This window comes from Artemia sp. Qi Xiang Cuo, chromosome 9 (genome assembly GCF_049724085.1).
Source record: "Artemia sp. Qi Xiang Cuo chromosome 9, ASM4972408v1, whole genome shotgun sequence".
Classification (NCBI taxonomy): domain Eukaryota; kingdom Metazoa; phylum Arthropoda; class Branchiopoda; order Anostraca; family Artemiidae; genus Artemia; species Artemia sp. Qi Xiang Cuo.
Genome location: NC_142802.1, coordinates 8,457,790 through 8,481,211, shown reverse-complemented (window position 1 = coordinate 8,481,211; position 23,422 = coordinate 8,457,790). Strand labels below are relative to the sequence as shown.

General features: G+C 36.2%; 2 protein-coding genes across 2 annotated transcripts in view; one reads left to right on the top strand and one right to left on the bottom strand.

Moving 5' to 3' along the window:
• The window catches only part of LOC148948286 (uncharacterized), a 75,665-nt gene that overhangs the window by 45,878 nt on the left and 6,365 nt on the right, over nt 1–23,422 (bottom strand). Inside the window, exons 2-4 of the mRNA XM_089094267.1 lie at nt 20,579–20,795; nt 11,393–11,608; nt 8,830–8,920 (exon numbers count right to left, since the gene is read on the bottom strand). Of these exons, the coding sequence (XP_088950393.1) occupies nt 8,830–8,920; nt 11,393–11,608; nt 20,579–20,659 (388 nt within the window). The 5' untranslated portion in view covers nt 20,660–20,795. The remainder of the gene's footprint in view (nt 1–8,829; nt 8,921–11,392; nt 11,609–20,578; nt 20,796–23,422) is intronic.
• Nucleotides 1,297–21,567, top strand: LOC148948287 (uncharacterized). Its single transcript, XM_089094266.1, has 2 exons — nt 1,297–2,735; nt 21,494–21,567. The coding sequence occupies exons 1-2, from the start codon at nt 2,007–2,009 to the stop codon at nt 21,530–21,532; spliced, it is 768 nt and encodes a 255-aa protein (XP_088950392.1). The 5' UTR covers nt 1,297–2,006; the 3' UTR covers nt 21,533–21,567.

Genomic DNA, 23,422 nt, shown 5'->3' with positions numbered 1-23,422 from the left:
TTTTGCAGCAGGTTCACTACACAGGTAAGGATTCCAGTACTTTGAATGCGTTTATACTGCAGGAGAGTTGAGTTAGACTGTTGCTGTGTAAAACATACAGACTCTTTCAACTAGTGATAACTTAGCAACAAGCTTCCTGAACTTCCAACTGGGTAAAGGTGCTGATTAGTTGTCCCTGATGATTAGTTGTCAAACAGAAATGAATGTTATATCTGGATTCAGGATTAAATTCTGATTCTAAAGATAAGAATAATTTTTAACTATCACAATAATCTTAAATTCAATCTTAAATCACATTTGCCAGTTACAAGGTGGGGGTGTTCCCAAGAAAAAAAAAGAAGAACAAAAATGAAGTGATGCAGGATGAAGAGACAGAGATTTGTAGAAAAAACAAAACTTTTACTTTCATGGGGGTACTCCTATGCTCAAAATATCAGTATTGCTGAGAATAAATACTACATGCTCTTTTGCAAAGAGGCCCTTTTGTAAGATACACCTGTAAGAAGTGAAATATCTACAAATAATTAGTTGGTAGACAGCTAGCCTCCCCTCCTCCTATCTCTGCTTTTCTCTTATGTGCTAGGAAATTTGTTATTAAACCAGCCCACTTTTCTAACTTTTCAGGAGATCGAAAAATTTTATGGCACTATTTGGCTGCTCTATTTTCCATCTTACAGCACTGGAACTGTGCGAGTGTACGCGTTAAAATTTTTTATGGCAATTCTGCTCAGTTGCTGTGCACTTCTGGTACTGAACTTACAAAGTTGAAAGGTGTAAGGCAAACAGAGCTAGCTTCCAGTCACTAAAGGAAACATACAGAAAGCAACCATTGAAGGCCTACAAAATTCAAATTAGAAAGTCAAATATGAATCTTCACTCATTTACAACATGTAATGGAGAAAATAGTGAAGTGATACTATGCTAGCTATGCTTTTTTTCTTTCACTTTTCTCTCTTTTTTTTGCTTCTTCGTTTTTTTAGCTTGCGACAGCTTTCTGCTGTCTCTGTCCAATCAATCGCAATTTGTTGCTCAAACAGTTCTATATTTTTTCAGATGGAGGCTATGGTCGGAAGACTGAAATTTGTTTGAAGTCCTAAGAGAAGAAAAAGATTTGATTTTGATTTAGACATTTTGTGCTAGAGCAAGACGTCTAAAGCAGTTCATAGTGTTTCAGGGTTAGCTAAGATTCAGAATTTGTTATGATAATATTTCCTTTCTTTTCAAATTTAAACAACTTGCTTCAGCAGTGGAAAATAAAGATTTCTTTCTAGAAAAACCTAAATGGTGCCCCTCAAGTCAGAAGAAAACGTCCAGAGAATTACCAAGTGAAAAACTGGAACCAGGTACTGTCAGTGACAAAAGAACAAATACCAGATCTAGTGAAAATGGTTGTTTTGATTACAAACTCCATTGTTTGTTTGGTGGAAAACCTGGTAGCCAGAAGAGGAGAGGTGACAAGTTAAGGTCTTTCTTAACCACAACTGCATTTAAAAATATTGTTAACAAAGCAGAAGAGCTTGCTGACAAAAAGCCAGGCGTCTTTCATCGATGCAATGACGTTGTTCTTGTTGCCCACGAAGTACCCAGATAAGTGTTTGAAGTATAAGTGTGTTGATCAGTCGAAGTACCCAGATAAGTGTTTGAAGCGATTTCGTGTTAGGAAACCAAAAAGAGGTAAAAATGGACCTTAAAGCTTCTATATTTGAAGATTTAATTCAAATGATCACCCCTTCATTCAAAGCTGGGAGAGTATACAAGACAAGTGAAGTGTATGAAAAGTTTTCTGTTCTATTGATTGAGCATGGACTTGAACCAGACAGATAAAGAAAAGGCTTTCAGTGAATAAGGAGGCATGTGAGACCTTATTTTGGCTGCTCATTTTGTCTGTATAGAGAAATGTTTGGACCAAGTTACGTCTACCTGAAAGATGCTGTCTCCTGGGGCAGTTGCTGAGCAAGCGAAAAAGTTTACTTTGGAAGTATCTTTGAGCACTGTAGTTATTTCTGATGATGAACCATCAACTGATGAAGAAGGGTCAGAGTGATACTGATTTTGTTACTTCCAACAAAACAGATTTGAGCACTGATAGTGAGAGTGACTTTGAAGTTAACTGTAACCCTAACATCTTCAATCCTGCTGAGAGCTCATCAAGAAGAACAACGAGATCAGCTAGTAGGTCTACTGCAATTGTAAATGCAACACCAGAAAACATATATCAATCAAGCAACAGACGGAGCTTTTACTATGTCATGAAGAGGCTAAAAACAGAAATAGAAGACTTGGCAAGAAATTCCAGGGTTGAGACAGACTGTGTGAAGAACTTTTCCGAAAGAGCAAAATCTGTTGTTCCTCTCCTTTTGTATAACACTCTGGCATTTTTACTTCGAGATTTTGCTGAACCTCCTGGCAATTTGAATGTGAAATATGTTGTAAGTGAAGTGTTAGACAGAGAAGTTCTTAACCTTGCTCAGGATGTCATGTTTGCTGCAACTAGATTACCCACACCAAAGCATATGGGCTCAGCAGTGCATATCTGGCATAAGACGAGGTCAAAGAATCTCATTACTGTTCTGAACCAGTTTAGCCATTATTGTAGCTACCAAACTGTCCAAAGAATTCTGACTAATGAAGCTCTCAGTATAGATGACATGATAACTCAAACTGGATTGCATCTTTCAAGTGGCATTAAATCCAGGGATTATGCCCACTTTGCATTGGATAACCAGGACTTTCTTGTAAGTTTCCATTTTAATTTTGAGTGTATAGTTCTTAAAGTGAAAACATAGCAAGCGGTAATTGATCTTAAATAATTACATATTCTTCTTGCGTTTGAAAGCTCTCCACCAGCCCCTATACTGCCTTGTATCTATTTCTTGCATGTGTATATCTGAAAGAAACAATAAAAAAGAAAACTTCTCAGTAGCTTTGTGAGAAAAGGGAGAGTATGTGTCATCATTTGTAGGAGATTAAACAAAGTAATGGTTACCATGTCATCTGTAATCAGTGGCATAAAAAGGAGGGCATACCCCCTTCCCCCTAAATGCTTCAAAAATCAAAGTAAATAAGAAAAAGTAGCGACAATTCTTAAAAAAATTACAAATTTTCTTCGCTTATACATCTTATCCTGTCATTTCAGCAGTATTTTCATTACTTGACCGTCGTACTGTGGGCCCCTGATGAAACAGATTCAAGCGTGCGCTGCTATCCATCTTGTTGCCTGGATGAGTTTTTAGAAGGAAGGGGGGGATCTTAGAGTTTCTAAAATATCAACCGTTTCAGAGAAAGACCTCCAAGAATTCAATGAATGAGAATTCTTGACTGCTTTTGCGTCAAAATAGATTTTTTTATTTTTTTCACAGGAAGAAACACCAGATGGGAAGTCCAGTAATTTCAACAATAGCATTGTTATGCAGCCAAGTTCATCAGCAGATGCCCGTGATCAGGTTTCCGTCAAGATGGGCCCGTAACGTTGCACTTCCCCAGTCAATTACTTTCCTACCTGGACAGTTTGGACGAACTTACTTGAAGAGGAAGATACGAGCTCCTATATTACAAAAGGACTACCGACAAAATATGACTCGAGTGAGATATCGCTTCTTCCCTTGTATTTTACATGGGTTCTGTGTAGAGCGGCACCAACAAAGCTCATTGACATTGGCTGTGACTCTGAAACAGTTCCTGAGTTTAAAGTGATCTGTGCAGCACTTAGTTCATCAGCCACTTTGCCAGAAACTCAAGTTGGTTACCTCCCAGTAATACCTCAGCCACCAACTAACCCACTCGTTGTTGCCGAAGCTGTTCAAACATTTCGACAGGCCGCACAGTTTCTACAATCACTCTACAATGTAGTGACTTGCGACTTGGCGATATACGAGATTATATCGGTGTTGCGGCTTCAGAACCGTGATGAGTATCGGGATGTGATTTTGAGGCTAGGAGTGTTACATCTTGAGATGAACTATCTTGCTGCTGTTAGTCCGAAAATGAGGGGCAGTGGATTTGAAGAAATTGTGTTGAAGTCTGGAATCCTTGAAGAATGAACGACTATAAAAGTTAGGACTGGAAAGCCGTATTACCGTGCCTTTTCTGCACATGTCATTATGCTTGAAGCTATCACCCAGCTATATTGGGAAGCATTTAATAATTTTTGTGAACGTCAGAAACATGGTGGTTGTGCAAGAATTCTTGAAGAGCTTAGAAATGTTCTTCAGAGATCTAAAAATTCTGACAATTTTGCTGATGTTGTTGAGGCAGTCAAGGAGAAACTAGAGCTTTAATCTCCATGGCTGCAAAAATTTGAAAGCTCCCGTGACAGTATTCAGTTTTGGAAGTAGTACGAGAAGATGATGAATGTTTTCTGGCAGTTCCATCATGGTGAGCACTCTGGCTGCTGGTCTGACCGTCTTCTAGGTGCCAAGTTAATGCTACCCTTCATTGTAGCTGCAGGCCATCAAAAGTATGCAAAGTGTCTGATACAGTGGATCTTGGAAATGAGGAACCTGCCAGATAAGAGACTTAATTGACTTAATTGAAAGAGGCCTATTCAATGTGAAAAGGCAACCAGGCTGGTTTAACCTTGTGCCACCGGATCACACTGTTGAATCCACCATAAATCTTGATTTGAAAAGAAATGATGGTCTGGTTGGTGTTACAACAAGCCAACTAACAGTCGCAAAGTGAATTAGCACCCTACCTTTTGTTGCCTCAGTTTTGTCTGCTCTGTATGACCTCGTTAATATGGATGAAACTTCAGAGTTTGAGTCTCCGCATCACGAAGATAGCTCGAAATTTGAAGGAAAGCAGATGATGCTTGTAAAAACGGCTGTGTCCGTATTGCACTGTCACACAGACCCATTTACTACAACTGAAGAAATCTTTATGAATGTGATAACCAATGAGCAGGCCAGTCCATCGGTTGCGAGATCCTTACTTGCAGCTGAGGAACGACGAGAAGCTGTAGCCAAGTATGTCAAAGGGGATTAAAAAGCCTTTTCAAAACTTAAAGTAACTCCAATGGATGATGCTTCAAGAAAATCAGGATAAAAAACGAATGTTGTTAGACAAAGCACAGTTTTTTCAGAGCTTATGACAGTAAAAAAGATTCTGTGTGGGATAGATTCAAGCACTAACAATGGCCTGAAGCAGCTTAAAAATATTCTGAGCTTTGAACTCGTTTCAAATGCTCCTTCAATTTTTGAGCTCTGGGATTTAGGTTGGTGCTTCGAAGTGGTGTTAAGTCTATTGTGCTAGACTTTCGGAGAGAGGCCAGTGGCTTGCGTGAATGGCCTGAAAACCCAAACATCGAAGAGGAGCGTTGCTTGTATAGGCGTGAAGCCTTTATTATCGAATTCATGCCACTGGTTCGCCAAAAGCCACCAGCTGAACATGAAACCGTCGAAATCTATGCCATGCGGTTGCTTAAAGCCGAGTTGAAAGGGATACCTGAAACAGCAAGTGAAATTCATATCGTGGGTGACAGGTATGAAGGACTGTTTGGTCCCACTGATCCAAACGATGGCAGCATATCTCTGAAGGACTGCAGTGGATATCACCAGTTACATGGCCGCTGCTCGACAGTCTATTCCTTTTCGACGAGCTAAAAAATTGGAAACTGGACAAAGATTGTTGCAGATACGAAGAGCAAAGCAAATTTGATGAGAGCAATTTATGAAACATGGGAAGCAAATGGATTTGACTATATAAGCAACTTAAGTACTGCCAACACCTTGCGAGTATCGCTGTCTGGAGGATTTGAAGACAGGATGAGAGCAGTATGTTTAAGTCATGATGTTGATTCGCTCAGTTTTAAAAAATTTCTATGTAGCACACATGAGGAAGCGGACACCAGAAGGGCTCAGCACGTTGCCTTTTACTTCAGAAACGACTTTGAAATGGTGACTGTCTGTGCTAATGATACTGATATAGTTGTGATACTAGCAGATCAATTTCTTCGTCTCCTTAACATTTTTCCTGGGGAGAATATTGTGCCTCAACTCCTCGTGAATTTTCCAAATTATTATGTCCCCATTGATCTTTTGTTACAGAGAACGGAGAAGCAAATTTTAAACTCCCTGGCTCTCATTCACAGCATTTTGGGGCGTGACACGACGAGTTACTTTTTCTCCAAAAGAAAATGAACATTCTTAGCGTCCGCCAAGAAGAGCGGTCTGTACATGGAGATTCAGTGTCCAATACAGAAGTTGAGAGGGATGAAACCTTCACGGAAGCTAGTATGCTCTCCTTCCAAGATGTTGCAAGAAAGGTGATAATCAGCGCTTATGGATCCTAATCAGTTTTCCCTCAGTGATTTACGAGTACACTTGTACCCTCGTAAGAACGAGCTGAAAGCGTTGCCTCCTACAGAGGAGGCGTTCGTGGAACATTGTAAGCCTTCTTAGTATCAGCTTGTAATCTGGAATGCCTCGTTGATTGCAAGACCATGTCTGCCAAGCCCTTTGAGAAATGGATGGCAACTTTCTGGACAAGATGTTGTTCCTGTTTTTCCGAGCGCTTCCTCGCTTCCGTCGGAATAATCACAATTCTTTTGTGAGTGTAGGAAAAAGTGCACCAAGAACTGTAAATGCCTTCCTCAATTTTGTGAGTTTTTGTGTGCTTGTGCCAGAAAGTATCATGGTTCGCCCGAAGATGTATAACACATGTGTAATATGTGGTAATTTCCTTTAGATTCTTTTTCTTCCTCTTTTTTTCATTGAAAACTCTATTTCTGCAGCTAATTTTTTTTTTTTTTGACGTGCTTCTGTCGAGGCTAGGATTCAATATCTGTGAACTTTAATTTATTCCAAGTGGGTTCTGTTTGACGCTACTAACACAATAGAGTTGCAAAGGTGCTGTCACCTTCCTGTGCAGCCACAATTGCTCTGTTCCTCCACCTTTGAACATAACTCTATTGCAAGCACAGAAAAGTTGGTTTCTGGTGTCACCACTTGGGTATGTTTTAATAATGTGCAGTTAGGAAGCTAGATCTGATTGTGCTCATCATTTTTTCTCTTTTCTCTCCCATTATCTTATTCTGTTTCACATTCTAAATTCAAACCTCTCATCTAGGTCAAAAACAGAAAATATAACTGATGACGTCATCGAATACGAAAATTAGGTGATATCTCCTTTGGCAAACAAAATTTTCGTTGCGCCCGGCTATATTTGTTTTCAGCACTCAATTCTGCCTCTGATAAATTCCTCAAACCTTCTACAGCTCGTTGAAGCGTGTGATGTTAGAATTTCGTTGGCTGGGTCCCTGACTATTATGAGCTTGGCAATCAAGAATGACAGACGATTTCCATGGTACTTTTATTGCGGAAAATAGAATATCAAAGGTCGTCAATTCAGGACTCTTTTTTCTACTAGATGCCTTTTTTAGTGGAATACATCGAGAAGAAATCATTGAGGCTGCATCTTCATTTATAAGCTTGGAAAATCTCGTCTCCCTAAAGACGCTAGTATGGAATATGACAAAATATCGTATACAGCCTATCTAAAGGAGGGGTAAAGCTGCTGCTACTAACACGCTAAATGACATTCTATATCGCATGGCTGGATCTTATTTGGCCGGTTTCGTTTGGCCTATTATTTTGCCAAAGAATATACGTGAAATTCCACTCCTGAAAAGCTAATCGTCAGTTGACCACTTAGTGTCCTCGTGTGAACAGAAGTTAACAAACTTTTCTAAGGATATCCTGCATATACAGGCAATCCTCATCGATGGGCCTCCATCCCTTAGGGAAATACCCACTGAATGGCTAAATTTACCGTTGACAAGCAAAAAATTAGAATTTCTCAAAATCAGTTGATTTCCCAATAAATGGTCAAAGCACATCATCAAGAGTCAGTGGCAGTGACGTTTTCCTAGATCTTAAAGATTCCGGTACCATAAATTCCGTTACTAATGCTAACCCTAAGAGTTTTTACTGAAGAGAGTTGGATCTAAAATACCACATTCTTATACCATTTCCAAGGGGAATGGGCCCAGAAATAGATCAGGATAAAACCAAAGTTTTATTAGTTTCTTGAATTCGAAGCTATTAGTGGACTTTTTTTTTACCAAACGTTAGCTCCACAGAGAAAGTAACAAAGAGGAACACATTAGCTTTTTCCATCGTGCAAAAAACAATAAGTTACATGAAATGAGGATTTTTTACGAAAATAATGACTAGAATAAACTTAAACGAGTATTATGGGTGTATATTTTATTTATCAGCAATCTAGAGTCTAAATTCTGCTAGGGCAACAGAAACGTAAAACAACTGAAGCATTGACTCGACTCGGAAAAAGGTTACACATAATATGGCTGCTAGAAAAGATCTGGCTGATTTTTAAATTCAGAAGAAAAAGCTATATCAGTTAGTTTTCTCAAACAAATAGCAGTTTTTCTTTTGTTTTGTTTTTTTTTTAATCAAAGAACCAGATCTCAAAAAACAAAAACAAATCTTAAAAAATGTACATTTTACTTCTCACTCAATGCCCATAATCAAAGACCATATTATTTGTATCAAATTCAAAGCTTGCATTACGGAAAAATTCAACGCAATATTGAAGATATAACTATCATTCATGGCACTTCCTATTGTGACAAAGGACTTGCGTTGCTAAGATAGGTTCTCACAAGTTCAACTTTTAGGGGAGTGAGGAATGCCATCAACAGAGTTGTTTGTAGTGGTGGAGGCTCCAGAAAACAGTAAAGCTACATTTTTGGAGCCATTTTTTGAATGACTCGTAGTTGCAGATCCTCCAGTAAACTATGTCACAGCCGTGATTCTTGTCTTCCAGAATTCTAACATCTGAAAGAAACTATATTACAAAAGTTACAATTACCTGCATTGTTGGCTTCGCAGCTGCGGCAATGTTCGGCTGCGGCAGCTGCGTCTAATTTGGCAATATAATTGGTTGCTAATATTCGAGTCCCCTGAAAATTTAAAATTTCATTCAGTTGCAAATACATTCAGAGTTACAAAAATTTCATTCAGTGGCAAATATAGAAAACCCCTGAAAACTCAAAATTACATTCAGTTTATCACAGAAGGGGGTCTCGCGGCCTACCGCACCCACATATATAATTTACATATTAGATTGATCATTCTCACGCCATAAATCCAGAACCTAATGTTTCTGAAGTCCTAGGCTGTGTTTGCAACCTCGCAATCCTTTTATCATAGTTTCCAGCTGGTGCGTATTTGCGCCATTTGGGCGTTTTCCTGAGCTGATTGCGCATTAAATTTTTGAAATTGGCACATTGCACCGATTTTGCGCATGTCAAAAAAATCGGCGCAAAGTGGGCGCATTTTGCCTTCACAATAACAATGACGAAACCCAATAATTTTGAAGTCTAGTGTTTACTGACAACTTCTAATGACAGATTCAGGAATCTGTATATAAAGACAGGTGGAATTTTCAGAACCCCGTAAGGATGCTCATATCACATTCTAGGCTCCATGAAGACCTAAATTTTAAATTATCGAAGCATACATTAACTTTAACGTGAAAAATCAAATGGGAAAGTGGTCAAATTTCGATGAAAAAAAAATACAGAAAAGAGTGGGAAAAGCTCACCTTTGTTCGACATAGCTCAAGCAGCTTTTTCTGTCTTAAGCTTACCCATCAGCAACTGCTTTGTCAAGACAGTGTTTTTTGTTATGAGTCTTGTCAAACAGTTCGTGGTAACAAACTGTAAGTTAGGGAGCAACCCGGCTCAATAGTAACCGAAACTGTAAAAACAGAATTTTGATACCAATAGACACATCAAAAGGGGGAAACACCCCCTAAAAATCCTAGAACTTTAATGAAAACCACACCATCAGATTCAGCGTATTGGAGAACCCTACTATAAGAGTTCCAAGCTCCTATCTGCAAAAATTAAACGTGCAATTTTGTATTTTTGCCAGAAGAAAGATCATGGATGCGTGTTTTTTCCCAGGGGTGATAAGTGGTCCTAGAATATCGCGGGAGGGCTCATTCGAACGGAAATTAAAACTTCTAGTGCCGTTTTTAAGTGACCCAAAAATGGAGGGCATCTAGGCCCCTTCCCTTGCTCATTTTTCTCCCAGAGTCATCCGATTAACATTTTAAGATAGCTCTTTTGTTCAGCACGGTCGAAAACTACAGTAACTATGTCTTTAAAGATGACTGAATCTCCTGCAGTTCCCGGGGGAAGGTCTATCAGTTATGAACATTGCCCAATTTTTACATACAGTAGGCCTATTGGTTATTGGGAAGTATAACGAAAATTTCAGGGTTGTTTTTTTGGTAGCTGGGGAGGGGCGGGGTGGGGTGGGGTGTTACATGGGAGAATCTTTCCATGTAGGAAGTTTTCATGGGGGAAGGGACATTGCTATAAAAGGGGCGCCAGATTTCCCAGCATTATTTTAAAAAGATCAGAAATTGAATAATAATAAAAAAAATTTCAACTGAAAGTAAGGAGCAACATTAAAGTCTAAAACGAGCAGGAATTAATACGTATCTGATTGTTTTCGCCACCTACTCATTACCTCGTTCTTTAAGGTAATGTTTTATTGTACTTTCATCAGAGCTATTTATTCTAATTAACGGCCTTTGTGATTAACGGGTCATTCTTAACGAATTGGAACGAAATTTGAATTTAGCGTAAAGAGCGAGGTCATTAGCACAATCTAAGTCCAGGAATGTTTTTACTCTCCATTTGCTTTTTAACGCCTTTCCTTTGCTTTTTAAGATAAAGTCCATGAAAATAAACCATATAAAGGGGAATAGAACACAGCCCTGCTTAAATCCAGATTTAATATAAAACCAGCTGCTAACCTTATTTCCTACTTTAAACTGTAGATCTTCAAATCCGACGCATTGCAAACTTCTCATTTTCCTCTACATCTTTTTCTGCAACTCTTTGTCGGTTTAGCACAAACTCAAAATGTTCTTGCCATCTCTCTAACTCTTCCATTATCACTATAATTGTGGCCCTGTTCTTATCTTTAACTGGAACAAGTCCAGAGTGACTATTTCTCATCAATTTGTTAACTTATAACAAAATGTATAATTTATATTAGCTTATTAATAAATAAATTTATTAATTTATCATACCTACTCCACTCATAATACTATGAAATTTTTCGTATGGTCGAAAAAGATACTGGCACTTAGAAAAAAAAGTATTAGAAAAAACGAACATCTCAAAGGTAGGCATTCAAAATTGATTAGAACTATATATAAAGCTTTAATTTATTTTAAATTTGATTAAAGTTTTAGCTGTAAGCACAAGAGATTAAATATCATAAAGAATGCATCAAAAAAATAATAATAACAATAATGAAGAAATAAAACCCCACTAAAGTATAGGTTAGTTTTCGTACGATAAAGGAAAAGCAAAGTATAAAGGAAAAGCAAATGTAAAGATTAAGAAGAATACTTGTAAAAGGTTTGATGGAATAGATGGAATAATTCCATTGTAGATCGAATAAATGCCGGTGATATCTATATGATCCCCAACTGTGTAAACATCACAAAGGTCACCGAGGAGAATGGCATCTATTGAGTTAGGATGTTGACTAGTTTGTCCTTTCACTGGTGATTCTTGCACTTTGATTATTTGGCAGCAGTCGGTACCAGTTTGCTCTATATTACGCTGTAAAAAAAAGAGTATTCAGAGTAGAGTAACTTTTTATTTACAACAGTTTCATATTTTTAATTGGTAAATAGTTTCATATTTCCAGGCACTATTTGGTGGTCGCATTAGATACGAAATATGATCTATGAGATATGGGGTAATTATCATAATGTGATTTTGTCATAAAAATTGTAGAGTTTCGATGGAAGTTGATCAAAAGCAAAGTCATGACAAATATGGGAAACAGAAATCGGATGAATTTAAAGAATCGAAATATATACCGAAAGCAAGGCCGTATCCAGGAGGGGGGGGGGTTACCCAGTTTAAATCCCCCCCCCCCCGAAATTTTTGACCGAGTCGAAAATTGAGTCAAAAATTAGTAAAACCTAGGTAAAAATCAGTAAAATCAGTCGAAAATTGAGTCAAAAATTAGTAACCCCCCCCCCTGAAAAAAATCCTAGATCCACCCTTGACCGGAAGAGCCGCATAAAAATGGTAACATGTATTTACAACAGTTCCATATTTTTTATTGGTAAAGAGCTTCATATTTCCAGGCACTATTCGGTGGTCGCATTTGAGATGAAATATGATCTATGAGATGTGGGGTAATTATCATAATGCGATTTTGTCATAAAAATTGTGAGAGTCTCGATGGAAGTTGATCAAAAGCAAAGTCATGACAAATATGGGAAACAGAAATCGGATGAATTTGAATAACCAAAATATATACCGGAAGACCCGTATGATATTGGAGAACAATTGGAACGAATAGCACTTCCACAATCAAAATATTCTAGCTTCGTATCAGAAAGATACGATTTAAAAAAAACTAAGAGAACTTGATGAGAAACCGCATTGTTTTAGTTTCATCAGAAGAAAACGATGATCAACAGTATCAAATGCCTAGGCAAAATCAAGAATCGTCAAGGTACTCTTGCCACCGTCAAGGGCATCATGTATCATAGGCAGCGCAATAGCGCTGCCAAAGTAAAGAACGATGTTGGCACAGTGTACCATTTTTTATGCGTTTTAGACCAGGGCACTTCGTATCGGAGTTGTATATAAACTTCAAAAAGGGCTATTCGATTGGAAATTGAAAGGGCTAGTGCCCTTTTTAATAGTCGAAAGTGATGAAAGAGTGACTAATCCCCCTCTCTCGCCCATCATTGCTCCGAACCGATTCAATAAACAGCCATTTTGTTCAACGTAGTTGAAAGATCCGGAAATTATGCCTTTGACGATGACAAACCCCCCACAGCCTCCAGGGCAAAGATTGTAAGTTATGCCCTGGGGGCATATAAGGTTTTTATAGAAAGCATTGTCGTAGAAACTTCCAACAGGACTCATTCAATTAAGAATTGAGAGGGCTAGTGCCCTTAGTCAAACAGTTCGTGGTAACGAACTGTAAGTAAGGAGCGACCCGGCTCAATGGTAACCGAAACTCTAGAAAACGGGTTTTTGATACCAATAGATATATCAAAAGAATCAGATTTCAATTCTGATTTCAAATATATAAGTTTCATCAAGTTTAGTTCTACCCATCAAAAGTTACTCAGCCTGAGAAAATTTGGCTGATTTTCGCAAAAAGGAGGAAAGACCCCCTAAAAATAATAGAACCTTAATGAAAATCACACCATCATATTCAGCGTATCAGAAAACCCTACTGTAGAGGTTTCAAGCTCCTATCTACAAAAATGTGGAATTTTCCATTTTTTGCCAGAAGAAAGATCATGGATGCGTGTTTATTTGTTTTTTTTTTTGTTTTTTTTTTTTTTTCTCCCCAGGGGTGATCGTATCGACCCAGTGGTCCTAGAATATCGTGGGAGGGCTCATTGGAACGGAAATTAAAAGTTCTAGTGCCCTTTTTAAGTGACCAAAAAAAATGGAGGGCAACTAGGCCCCCTCCCACGCTCATTTTTTTCCCAAAGTCACCCGATCAAAATTTTGAGATAGCCATTTTGTTCAGCATGGTCGAAAATATGATAAAAATGTCTTTTAGGATGACTTGATCCCCCAAAGTCCCCTGGGGGAGGTCTTAAATTTATTAATTTTACTCAATGTTAAAATATAGGATTGGTTATTGTGAAGTATACATACTTGTTAAGAGGAGATTTTTTCTGGTAGGTGGGGGAAGGAGAGTGTCGGGGGCTCTATGGAAGGATCTTTCAAAGAATGACGGTTTAATGGGGGAAGGGAAATTGCCATGAAGGGGGCGCCGGACTTGCCAGCATTATTTATTGGTTATTGGGAAGTATACAACCATTTTCGGGAAGGATTTTTTCTGGGGGGGGGGGAAGGGGGGATAGAGGAGGGGGTTACTCTGGAGAATATTTCCGTGGAGGATGTTTCGTTGGGGTAAGGGACATTTCTATGAAGGGGGCGCCGGATTCCCTAGCATTATTTAAGAAACGATCAGAAATTAAATAAAAAAAAACAAGTTTTTTCAACTGAAATGTAAGAAGGAATATTAGAACTTAAAACGAACAGAAATTATAACGTATGTGAGGGGGTTCTCCCCCAAGTCTATACCTCGCTCTTTATGCTACAATTTTTTTTAGTGCTTTCAAAAGAGCTATCTATTCTAATTAAACGGCCTTTGTGATTCAGGGGTTTGTGAATCAAAATATTTTTTAACTTTTAACGTAAAGAGCGTGGTATTGACTAAGGGGAGAACCCCCTCATATAAGTAATAACATATACGTAATAAAAAAAACAATAAAAAAACAAGCGATACAGCTCAATAGTAATCGAAACTTTTAAAAACGAAATTTTGATGTCAATAAATGTATCAAAAGAATGTTTTTATAATGCTGATCCTAAATATATAAATTTTATTAAGTTTAGTATTACTCATCAAAGGCTACAAGCCTGAGAACATTTACTCGATTTTTTAAAGAGGGGGGAAACATCCCCTGCAAGTGAAAGAATTTAAATGAAAATCACACGGTCAGATTCAGCGTATCATAAAACCCTTTTACATAGGTTTCAAGTTCATATCTTTTAAAATCTGCAACTTTGTATTTTTTGCCAGAAGAAAAATATATGAATATAGAAGTTAGTTACGTAAGTTAATTTGTTAAGACATCCATTTAGCAAAAGAAAAGTAAAATTTTTATGCAAATAAAAGCTGCATTAACTAAAAAACGATCAGAAATTAAATAAAAAAAACAAGTTTTTTAAACTGAAAGTAAGGAGTTACATTAAAACTTAAAACGAATAGAAATTATTTCATATATGAAAGGGACTGTGCCCTGCTCAACGCCTCGCTCTTTACGCTAAAGTTTGACTCTGTCTCAAAACTTTATTTTTTAAAACAATAAAAAACTTTAGCGTAAAGAGCGAGGCGTTGAGGAGGGGACATCCCCTTTCATATACGGAATAATTTCTGTTCGTTTTAAGTTTTAATGTCACTCCTTACTTTCAGTTTAAAAAACTTGTTTTTTTTATTTAATTTAATATTTAAAAGCGATCAGAGGGCGAACTACCTTCGCGCCCATTATTTCCCCGAACACTTCTGATCAACATTTTGATATAGCCATTTTGCTGAGCGTAGTTGAAGGGTCTGGAAATTATGTCTTTGAGTATGACAGCCCCCCCCCCCCACAGCTCTCAGGGCTAAGGTTGTAAGTTATGCCCTGGGGCATATAAGGTTTTTATAGAAAGCGTTGTCATAAAAACTTCAGAAAGGGCTCATTCAATTGGAAATTGAGAGGGCCATTGCCCTTTATAATGGGCGATAGTCATTGGAGGGAGAATCACCTCCCCCATACCTATCATTTTCCCATACATTTCCAATCAAAATTTTGATATGGCCTTGTTGTTCAACGTAATTGAAAGGTCTGGAAATTATGTCTTTGGGGATAAAAAATCCCCCCACCCCTCAGGGCAAGGGTTGTACGTTAAGTCCCGGGGGTATATAAGGTCTTTATAAAAAGTATGTTCATACAAACTTCAAACGGGGCTCATTTGATTGGTAATCAGACGCTCTAGTGCTCTTTTTAGGAGTCAAATTGATAGTAGGGCAGCTACTCCCCCCCCCCCCCACGCACACAAACACGTCGTATTATCTCGAAATGCATCTAATAGAAATCTTGAGCTAGCCATTCTATTCAAAATAGTCTAAATTATCATATAACAGAGCTTTTGGGGTTGAAACAAACCCCCCAGATTAAGGGCAAGGGTTGTAAATTATGCCCAGGGGGTATTCAAGGCTTTATGGAAGGGATGGTTTTTTATCTTTAGAAGAGACTCATTTTTTCCTGAAAAAGACTATTTCAATATGTAACAAGCATAAATCAATTAAAAACTTCCCACAAAATAAGTTTTTCAAAATAAAGTAAAGAACTCCATTAAATCCAAAATGAACAAAAATGGAATCAAATAATCTACCAAGCATACAACTACCACAAATCAAAAAACTCGAACTCAAAAGAATCCTTTTGAGTTTGACTCCTTTTGAGTTAACTCAAAAGGAGCAGAAATTCATATGAATAGGGTTCTAAACCCTTATTCTTTCTAAAAGCCAGAATATAAGTTGTACTTTATTGAAAAAAAATTATTTTAAATGTTTTCATTTTATAACTTAAAGAAATCAAAATTTATTAATATTTCAATGAATATATATCAGCAAATGTATATTAAACTGACAAAGCACATTTTTGTAGTAAATTCATCTGGATTTTTTCAGTAAAGTACAAATTATATTCTGGCTTTAAGAAACAAATTATATTCTGGGTAGCTGGTGACTGTTAGTAGAAAAATTACATTCCGGCAAATCTTTTGCACTTGATAGGTCACTGTCAGTGCCAATTGTGGTGTTTAAAATGACATCTAATTTCAACTTGGAATCTAAGAGTCCTTGGAAAGGGGCCATATCAGAATATAGCTATACTTTATTGAAACGGATGGTCGGGCCTCTAACCCACAAATATCGGCAACATCAGCAATCGTCTTACATAATAAAAATATGTGAACCATCTCTCAGATACATAAAACCTCTAAGTGTCCACACATTTTTTGCCTCAAATTTATTGGGTACTAGTCTAAAAATATCATGTTTTTGTTTTATGAGCGCTTCATGAACAAAAATCTGAGAACCTTTCAGGTTCTTAAGGTTACACAAAATCTCAACCAACGAAGCTTCATTTCGAAGCTTCAACGCAGCTGAAATCCAATATTCGCGCATGACAACATCGCTTATTGGGAAAGAAAAACATTTTCTTTTCTAAACTTGTATTTCAAGTTTAGAATAGCAACTTTGAACTTTTATGCATTTTCAAATTTTATGCATGAAAAATGGTCAATTTTTGTATCTTTTTTATTCTTTTCATTTATTTTCCATCTTTTTACAGACTGGCCCAAATGAAGCTTGTTTCAGTTTTAAGCTTTTCTGATGTCATAATGCCAATCGGTGATGCAGTGGGTAGGACATCTATCTGTCCACTTTCAGATAAAACTAAGATTCTTTGAGCCAATTCTTTGATTAATGTATATTCAATGAAAAATGGCTAAGGATTCCCCATTAAAGCCTGCGTTAATACATCCAATCTTGTTGAGGCAATCTTGCCAAGGCATGTATCGACAGATTTTTATGACGTCGTGTCGCAAATGGCAAGACACCGGAAAACAACTGGCTAGGGTTTTTCATTTAAAGTTCGAATTTCTCTATAATTACTACAAAGCTGTTGGGCTTGTCAAATATATCTAGAAATAAAACACCCTCAGTAGGGGACAACTAATAAATGATAATTACTACGAAAAAAAGAAAAGCACTATGGTTACAACACATCAGCGTTAAGTCTCAGCCTTGAACGTCATCACAGGTAAGTTATGGCTACTCTTCGTGCGAACAGATCCAGATAATACACTTTTCAAAAACTGGCAAACTTCTTAGAAATCGCCGAGTCAAACATATGGTGATAGAAGCAAAAAAATAATAATTTGCGGGTGTAAATAAATATTTTAAATTAATTATATATAGAGAAAATTCTTCTTGAAAATTTAAATCCAAATTTCACTTCAGAAGAGTATAATATAATAATACACTAAATGAACATCAAACAACTTACAATTAAAGAGTGAGTTTCACAATCAGGACAAGGGCAATCCTCATCAATTCGAAGAAAAAAATTTCGAGTTCCTCTTAAGTTTATTGATTGAAATCTGTTGATTAATACACCCGGTCAAATGCCAAAATTACATTTACTGCAAAGCGTAACATTCATTAATACAGTGGTAATCTCTAGTATAGACATCATCGTGTAGACATCAGTTACCGATTCAACAAAACCAATTATTCGAGTCAATTTCCTTAAATGAAAATGCCTATAAAAGAAAACAAACATATTACCGTTTTGAACCAACAAAAAGACCAGCAACGTTTAGAGCAGATCAAAGATTTTTCTTACTAGGAGGCGCATAATAGGTTGCTTCGACAGACTTGCGAACAAAGAAATACCAGCATATTTACAGGGAATCTCGACAATTATACGTCCTAGGTAGGTAGTGGGAATGGTCGGAAGTTTATTGTAAAATCTGGTGAGGGGTGAAGTTCTAAGAATCTGTTGAAATTAAAATTATGTAAAAATATTCATACAAAAAATGGTAATTTATAAGAACCACTCTGCCATAGAAAAATAAAAAGCTGTTCATCATCTATACAAAAAGTTTGATATTTAGTGTTTCCTGCATAATTTTTCACCTTTGCACTTCTCACCACTATAGCAAGTGAGTTAAGCTTTGAAATGTAAAAAAAATGGTCTTGAACCATCTCGCGGGATCATGCATTCATTGTGATTATTTGTATAGGTCAAGCTTTTTAGCATGTCGCCTAACTTTATGACATCGTTTAGTAATTTTGATATTAATGAAGAGTAGGAAATGAGGATTAAGATACAACTTGTACATTCGGAAAAAGATGTATTAAACATTAAATACTAGTTCGTTTAGGGATGTAACAAGAAAAATAGAATAAAGAGATAGAAATACATAGAAGATATTTAAAACGAGGGTTTCAAGTATTGGCAATAAAGCATTAACTAACCTCCATTTTTAAAATTGAGTTTTAATAAAGTGTCAGCTTTGACGGAATCTCGAAATTTAATAATCAAAATTTCACTTTTCATAGCAACGTAGTGCATCTTCCCACTTTTTAAAGTATGATATATTTTGCTTAGATTACAGAATTTCATAAGAATATAAAATTTACAGAATAATTTTATAGAATAATTCCTTATTTATACTCCCGCCACATCGATTTATAACACGGTCAATGTCTACCTCAATGTTTTGGTGAACGTTTATAATGGTTAGTCCTGCCAGTCTAGATTCCAGTCAGTTTAGAGCTCTTTGGTAGTAATTCCTTGTCTATTCATGCTAAAATATTCGAATAAAGACCAAAATCGTTAGAGAAATATGAAGTCTAATCAAGATGCATGTAGGCATGTGCTTCAAACTTAGTACATATGAGTTGAAATAATCCTTAAAAAACAAATAATTACGTGTCTTAGTATTTCTGTATTTGATTGGTATAGATTAGTGATTTAAATTATCAGGGTTTCAAGCTGTGGTAGATTTCTAATTAATTATTTTTTAATCTTGAAATTTTCAGACATTTAATTCAAACGTTTCAATCTCGATATGTTTGTTGAGCACAAAGCAAAAACTTGAAATTCTTTAGCATTATGCATTAAGAAATTCTTTTAGAAAATAATTCTTTCATTAGAAATTATTTTGGCATTTAGCATTAAGTCAGAGAATTGTCCTGTACGAATTTTGATTTATAAACAACTAATTGTGGAAATATGATTGGACGGCATGTATCAAAATAATTATAAAAATCCTGGGTGTATATACAATTTTATTGACAAATATATACAACCCCAAAACAAAAACATAACTATATTTTGTGACTGGTTGGTATTCAGAAGGTGAGAAATTCTGAAGTAATATTCTAGTTGCATTCCGTTTCCGTGGCTAACTCAAGTTGTGTGAATTTCCTTTTTCTACACTTCAGGTGTAAATGTTTAAACAAAAATCGATACCATTCTACTGATTCAAACTGAGAATTGAGAAAACCATATATATAGACTAGGCAAAAAAAATAAACACATGATTATTTACCTTCTTTTATAAACAATTTTTCGAAAATTTATTCATCTTAAATGATTATTTCGACCTTTGAAGAAGCATTTCGACTCATAAACTTAGTTTTAAGTGTATAATTATGCAAACCTTTAAAAAAGTTCAGATATTTCTAAGGAGTTTAACCTTTATTTTAATGTTTTAGAATGAACAGAGGTGATATTTCATGTAACGCAGAGCTTTCATTAGAGGAAAATAGGCTGTAAAGTAGCCACCATTTGCTCACCAAATCCAAAAACGTAAATTAATAATCACTGGCAGTGTAGCAGTGTAATAATCACTAGCATCACTGGTAGTGTAGAATTTCGCAACTCATTTAAGAAGTTCGAAAATTTCCAAGAGTATTAGATAATAATTGATTACATATCTGCAATCTTAGACAATTAAGCTGAAATTTTTCGGTTTGCCGAACAGCGTTATTTTTCTAAAAGGCTGTCTTTTTTTGTTTTCAAGAAATATTTTAAAGTCAGAATACAGTCTGCACAATTGGAAAAATCTATGTAGGTTAAGAAGGCTAGCATACTTTAAGGTGTCAGCTCTAGAAGTGACATAATTCCACCGCCTTGAAACAACTGTTTCTGTTTTGTTTACACAAAAACTTGTTGACTTTAAATACAACCAAAGCTGCTGGAGTAGAAAAGAATGTACAGGCGGTTTTTTTCTTTTTTATTTTCAAACATTTTTAAATAATTTTTTTTAAAGAAGTAGAGTAACATTTTATTTACAGCAAAACATAAAGGCTGTTAATAAGAGACGCCATGCCAAATGGCAGAGCGTTGGCAATTTTTGTTGACACTAGTGCTAGTTTTCACTTTTAAAAGATACCCATAATTCTTTGAAAGATACCTTAAGGATCGTATGTCCATGATAGGGGACAGGTCTGCAATTCTGATGTGGAGAGGAATCTGCAATTCCGGATTTAGGCATGAGATGACACCTTTTGCAGCCTCCTCGAACACTTTGATCATTTCAAGTGGATATTCTTTGAAAAAATAATTAAGGTGTTGATCTTCTTCCAAATCAGTGTAACTGATAGTTAAGGTTCTTTCCAATTTAAGATTTCCTGAAAATGATTTCAGTCCATTTAAATTTATCAGCCACAATTCCAAGAACAAAAAAAATTGGAAAATGTGCAAAAATTGGTTGATTTGCAAAAATCGGTATGCTAGAGATAACAAATAACAACGTAAAATGACTAAATTCATATCGATTCCTACAAAAACTGGACCTTCTATACCCCAGCTGGTGCCCTTTGGGAACTAGAAGCGAGGTAGCAGTTTGCCTATATTGGGAATCAAAGGCATACAATGTCAGACTAGCAGCTTGCTAATTCTGGTATCTCAGGAAAAAAAATGGATGACACAATAGTAATTTCTGCATATGAGGTAGAGACAGGAGTGTTACTAATTTTGGGATCCAAAGGCATCTGTTCAAAAAATGCATCTAAATGGATGGAAGTGAAGGGTAGTTGATTCCTCTAAATTAATAAAAAGACCTTGTACAGAAAAGAAAAAACTTTGGGTCAGGAAACGTACAATTAGATGAGAATTTAATTTTTTTTTTTTCTAACTGGTATCACTGGTAGCAACTTACGTACCAAAAAGATTTCATCGACTGTAATCGTTTCAATTCAAATTAAGTGCTTACATGATGAAACTTTAAGGTTCTATCTCAACTTGTAAACCAAAGTAAATTTATAGTTTTTTTGCTGGTGGGTAATAGATTAGTATTATTATATAATTTTATTTGTTTTTCTTATAGTATCCTCAGCCATGTGGAACGCATTTTGTCCTCACATGATTCCTGTTTGTTTTTTCGCACTTTGGTCAGCCCTTTTTATGGTACGTTTTTTCTTATTTTTCGTGATCTCTCACCCATAACTCTCTCCCAAGTTAATCTTTTTTTTTCTTTTTTGGTGTTGTTATTGTATTATGATCAGTACTCAGGTTTGGTAATAGTTTATAAAGTGGTGTTTATAAAAGAGCCTAAAATTAAAATATTTACTACTAGAATTTGTTGTATTAAAATATTACCTTCACAAGTGGTCAGCCACTGAAAAACTGTTGACATGTGAGGTTAGGTTAGGTTAGGCCTAACCTAACCTAACCTTATAAATTGGGATTGAGCAAAGTTGTGAAGCTGAAAACAATTTTGTTGTACTTCAGTTAAGCAGAAGATTAATTTTGCAAGGTTTCACTTTTATAACACACAGATTTTTAAAGGTCATCAAAGGTCAGGACCCTCTAGAGGGAGAAGGAATGGAGGCAGGTACTTCAAAATACCTTCCCGGGACATACTTTAGCCTGTAGACCCAACACTGAAAGTTTCATTTTCCCAACCTAACCCCTTTCCAAGATAGCCAAAAGTAGAATTTTACTGACAAAAGATGTAAGATCATAGTTCAAAGATTTTATTTTAGAGTGTTTTCTGACAAAAGATGTAAGTGTCAATATTTACCTAATCATATTAGCCTATTGAGTTAGGAATAAAGTGAATACAACATTTGATGACTTTTTTATGCTGATTATGAATATAACAATCATTTCTATTGGAAATGAATTTAAGCCCCCCCCCCCCTATATATGCCAATTCAGGGTAGGGTAAGACACCCAGTAGTCGGACACTTTAATCACTTTGAAAACTTTTCGACATTTAAACTACTCTAATTACTGTATTATACCACCTAGAAACTTAATTTTTGTATCAAAAAATTTCTGAAGAATTTCTGAACAAGTAGGTTACTAATTCAAATAGGTTCACTTGTACAGCACCTCCTATTTTTGAATTTACAAACAAGTGACAATTCTGCCTAAACTCAGACATACAAAAAGATCATTGTAAATTAGTTATTAAAATAGTATTCTGTCCGAGAATAGGCAGGTGGCCAACTACTGGATGTTTTACCCTATAATTTCTATTGGAAATGAATTTAAGCCCCCCTCCCCCTATATAGACCAATTCAGGGTATATATTTCCACATTAGGGGGTGGTGGGGGTAGAGTTTAAAGTTACCTCCCATTTACATCAGAAATAAAATTTGCCCCCCCCTAATGTAGAAATATATACCCTGAATTGGCAAACATAGGGGGGGGGGGGCTAAAATTCATTTCCAATAGAAATGGACTGTGTCCGAAAGTTGTTTTATATTGGATAAATCGCGGGTTTTTTGTTGGATTTTTCATTCGGACTAGGATAATTGGCTGGATAATCTAGCGACTTCAGCTAACCAAAAATCCAGTGAAAATGTAGGATTTTTGAGCTGGATTTTCAGAAGAAAAGAAATTATTATATGAAATTGAAACTTAAAGGGCTCAGAACAGGCCATGCTCGAATTAGGAGTGTATTATTTAAATGGAAGTCAGTAGACTCCCCATTGTGTGAGGTCTGCAATGTAGAAGAGGATGTTAGACATATTTTAATGTATTGTAAAAAGTATGAGAGACAGAGATTGCCACTTAAAAAAGCGTGCCTAAAGTATTTTGGTGCATTCACGCTCAGAAGTATCCTGGGCCATGCACAGGCACCACCATGGGCTAGAAAAAAATCTGTGGAAGTACTAGGCCGTTTTATTGTAGATACTAAGCTACACTTAGAGCTGTAATTTGTATTAATAATTGTATATATAAATATTATTGCATATTATTTTAATATTGTACATGTAAATTAGTGATATGTAAGCTATATGTATCA

What these genes read in the sequence shown, in the direction of transcription:
- LOC148948287 (XM_089094266.1), top strand. Translation starts at nt 2,007, where the DNA reads ATGATGAACCATCAACTGATGAAGAAGGGTCAGAGTGATACTGATTTT. An exon ending in TGGATAACCAGGACTTTCTT is followed by an intron (nt 2,736 to 21,493) that starts GTAAGTTTCCAT and finishes TTTTTCTTATAG; the next exon opens with TATCCTCAGCCATGTGGAAC.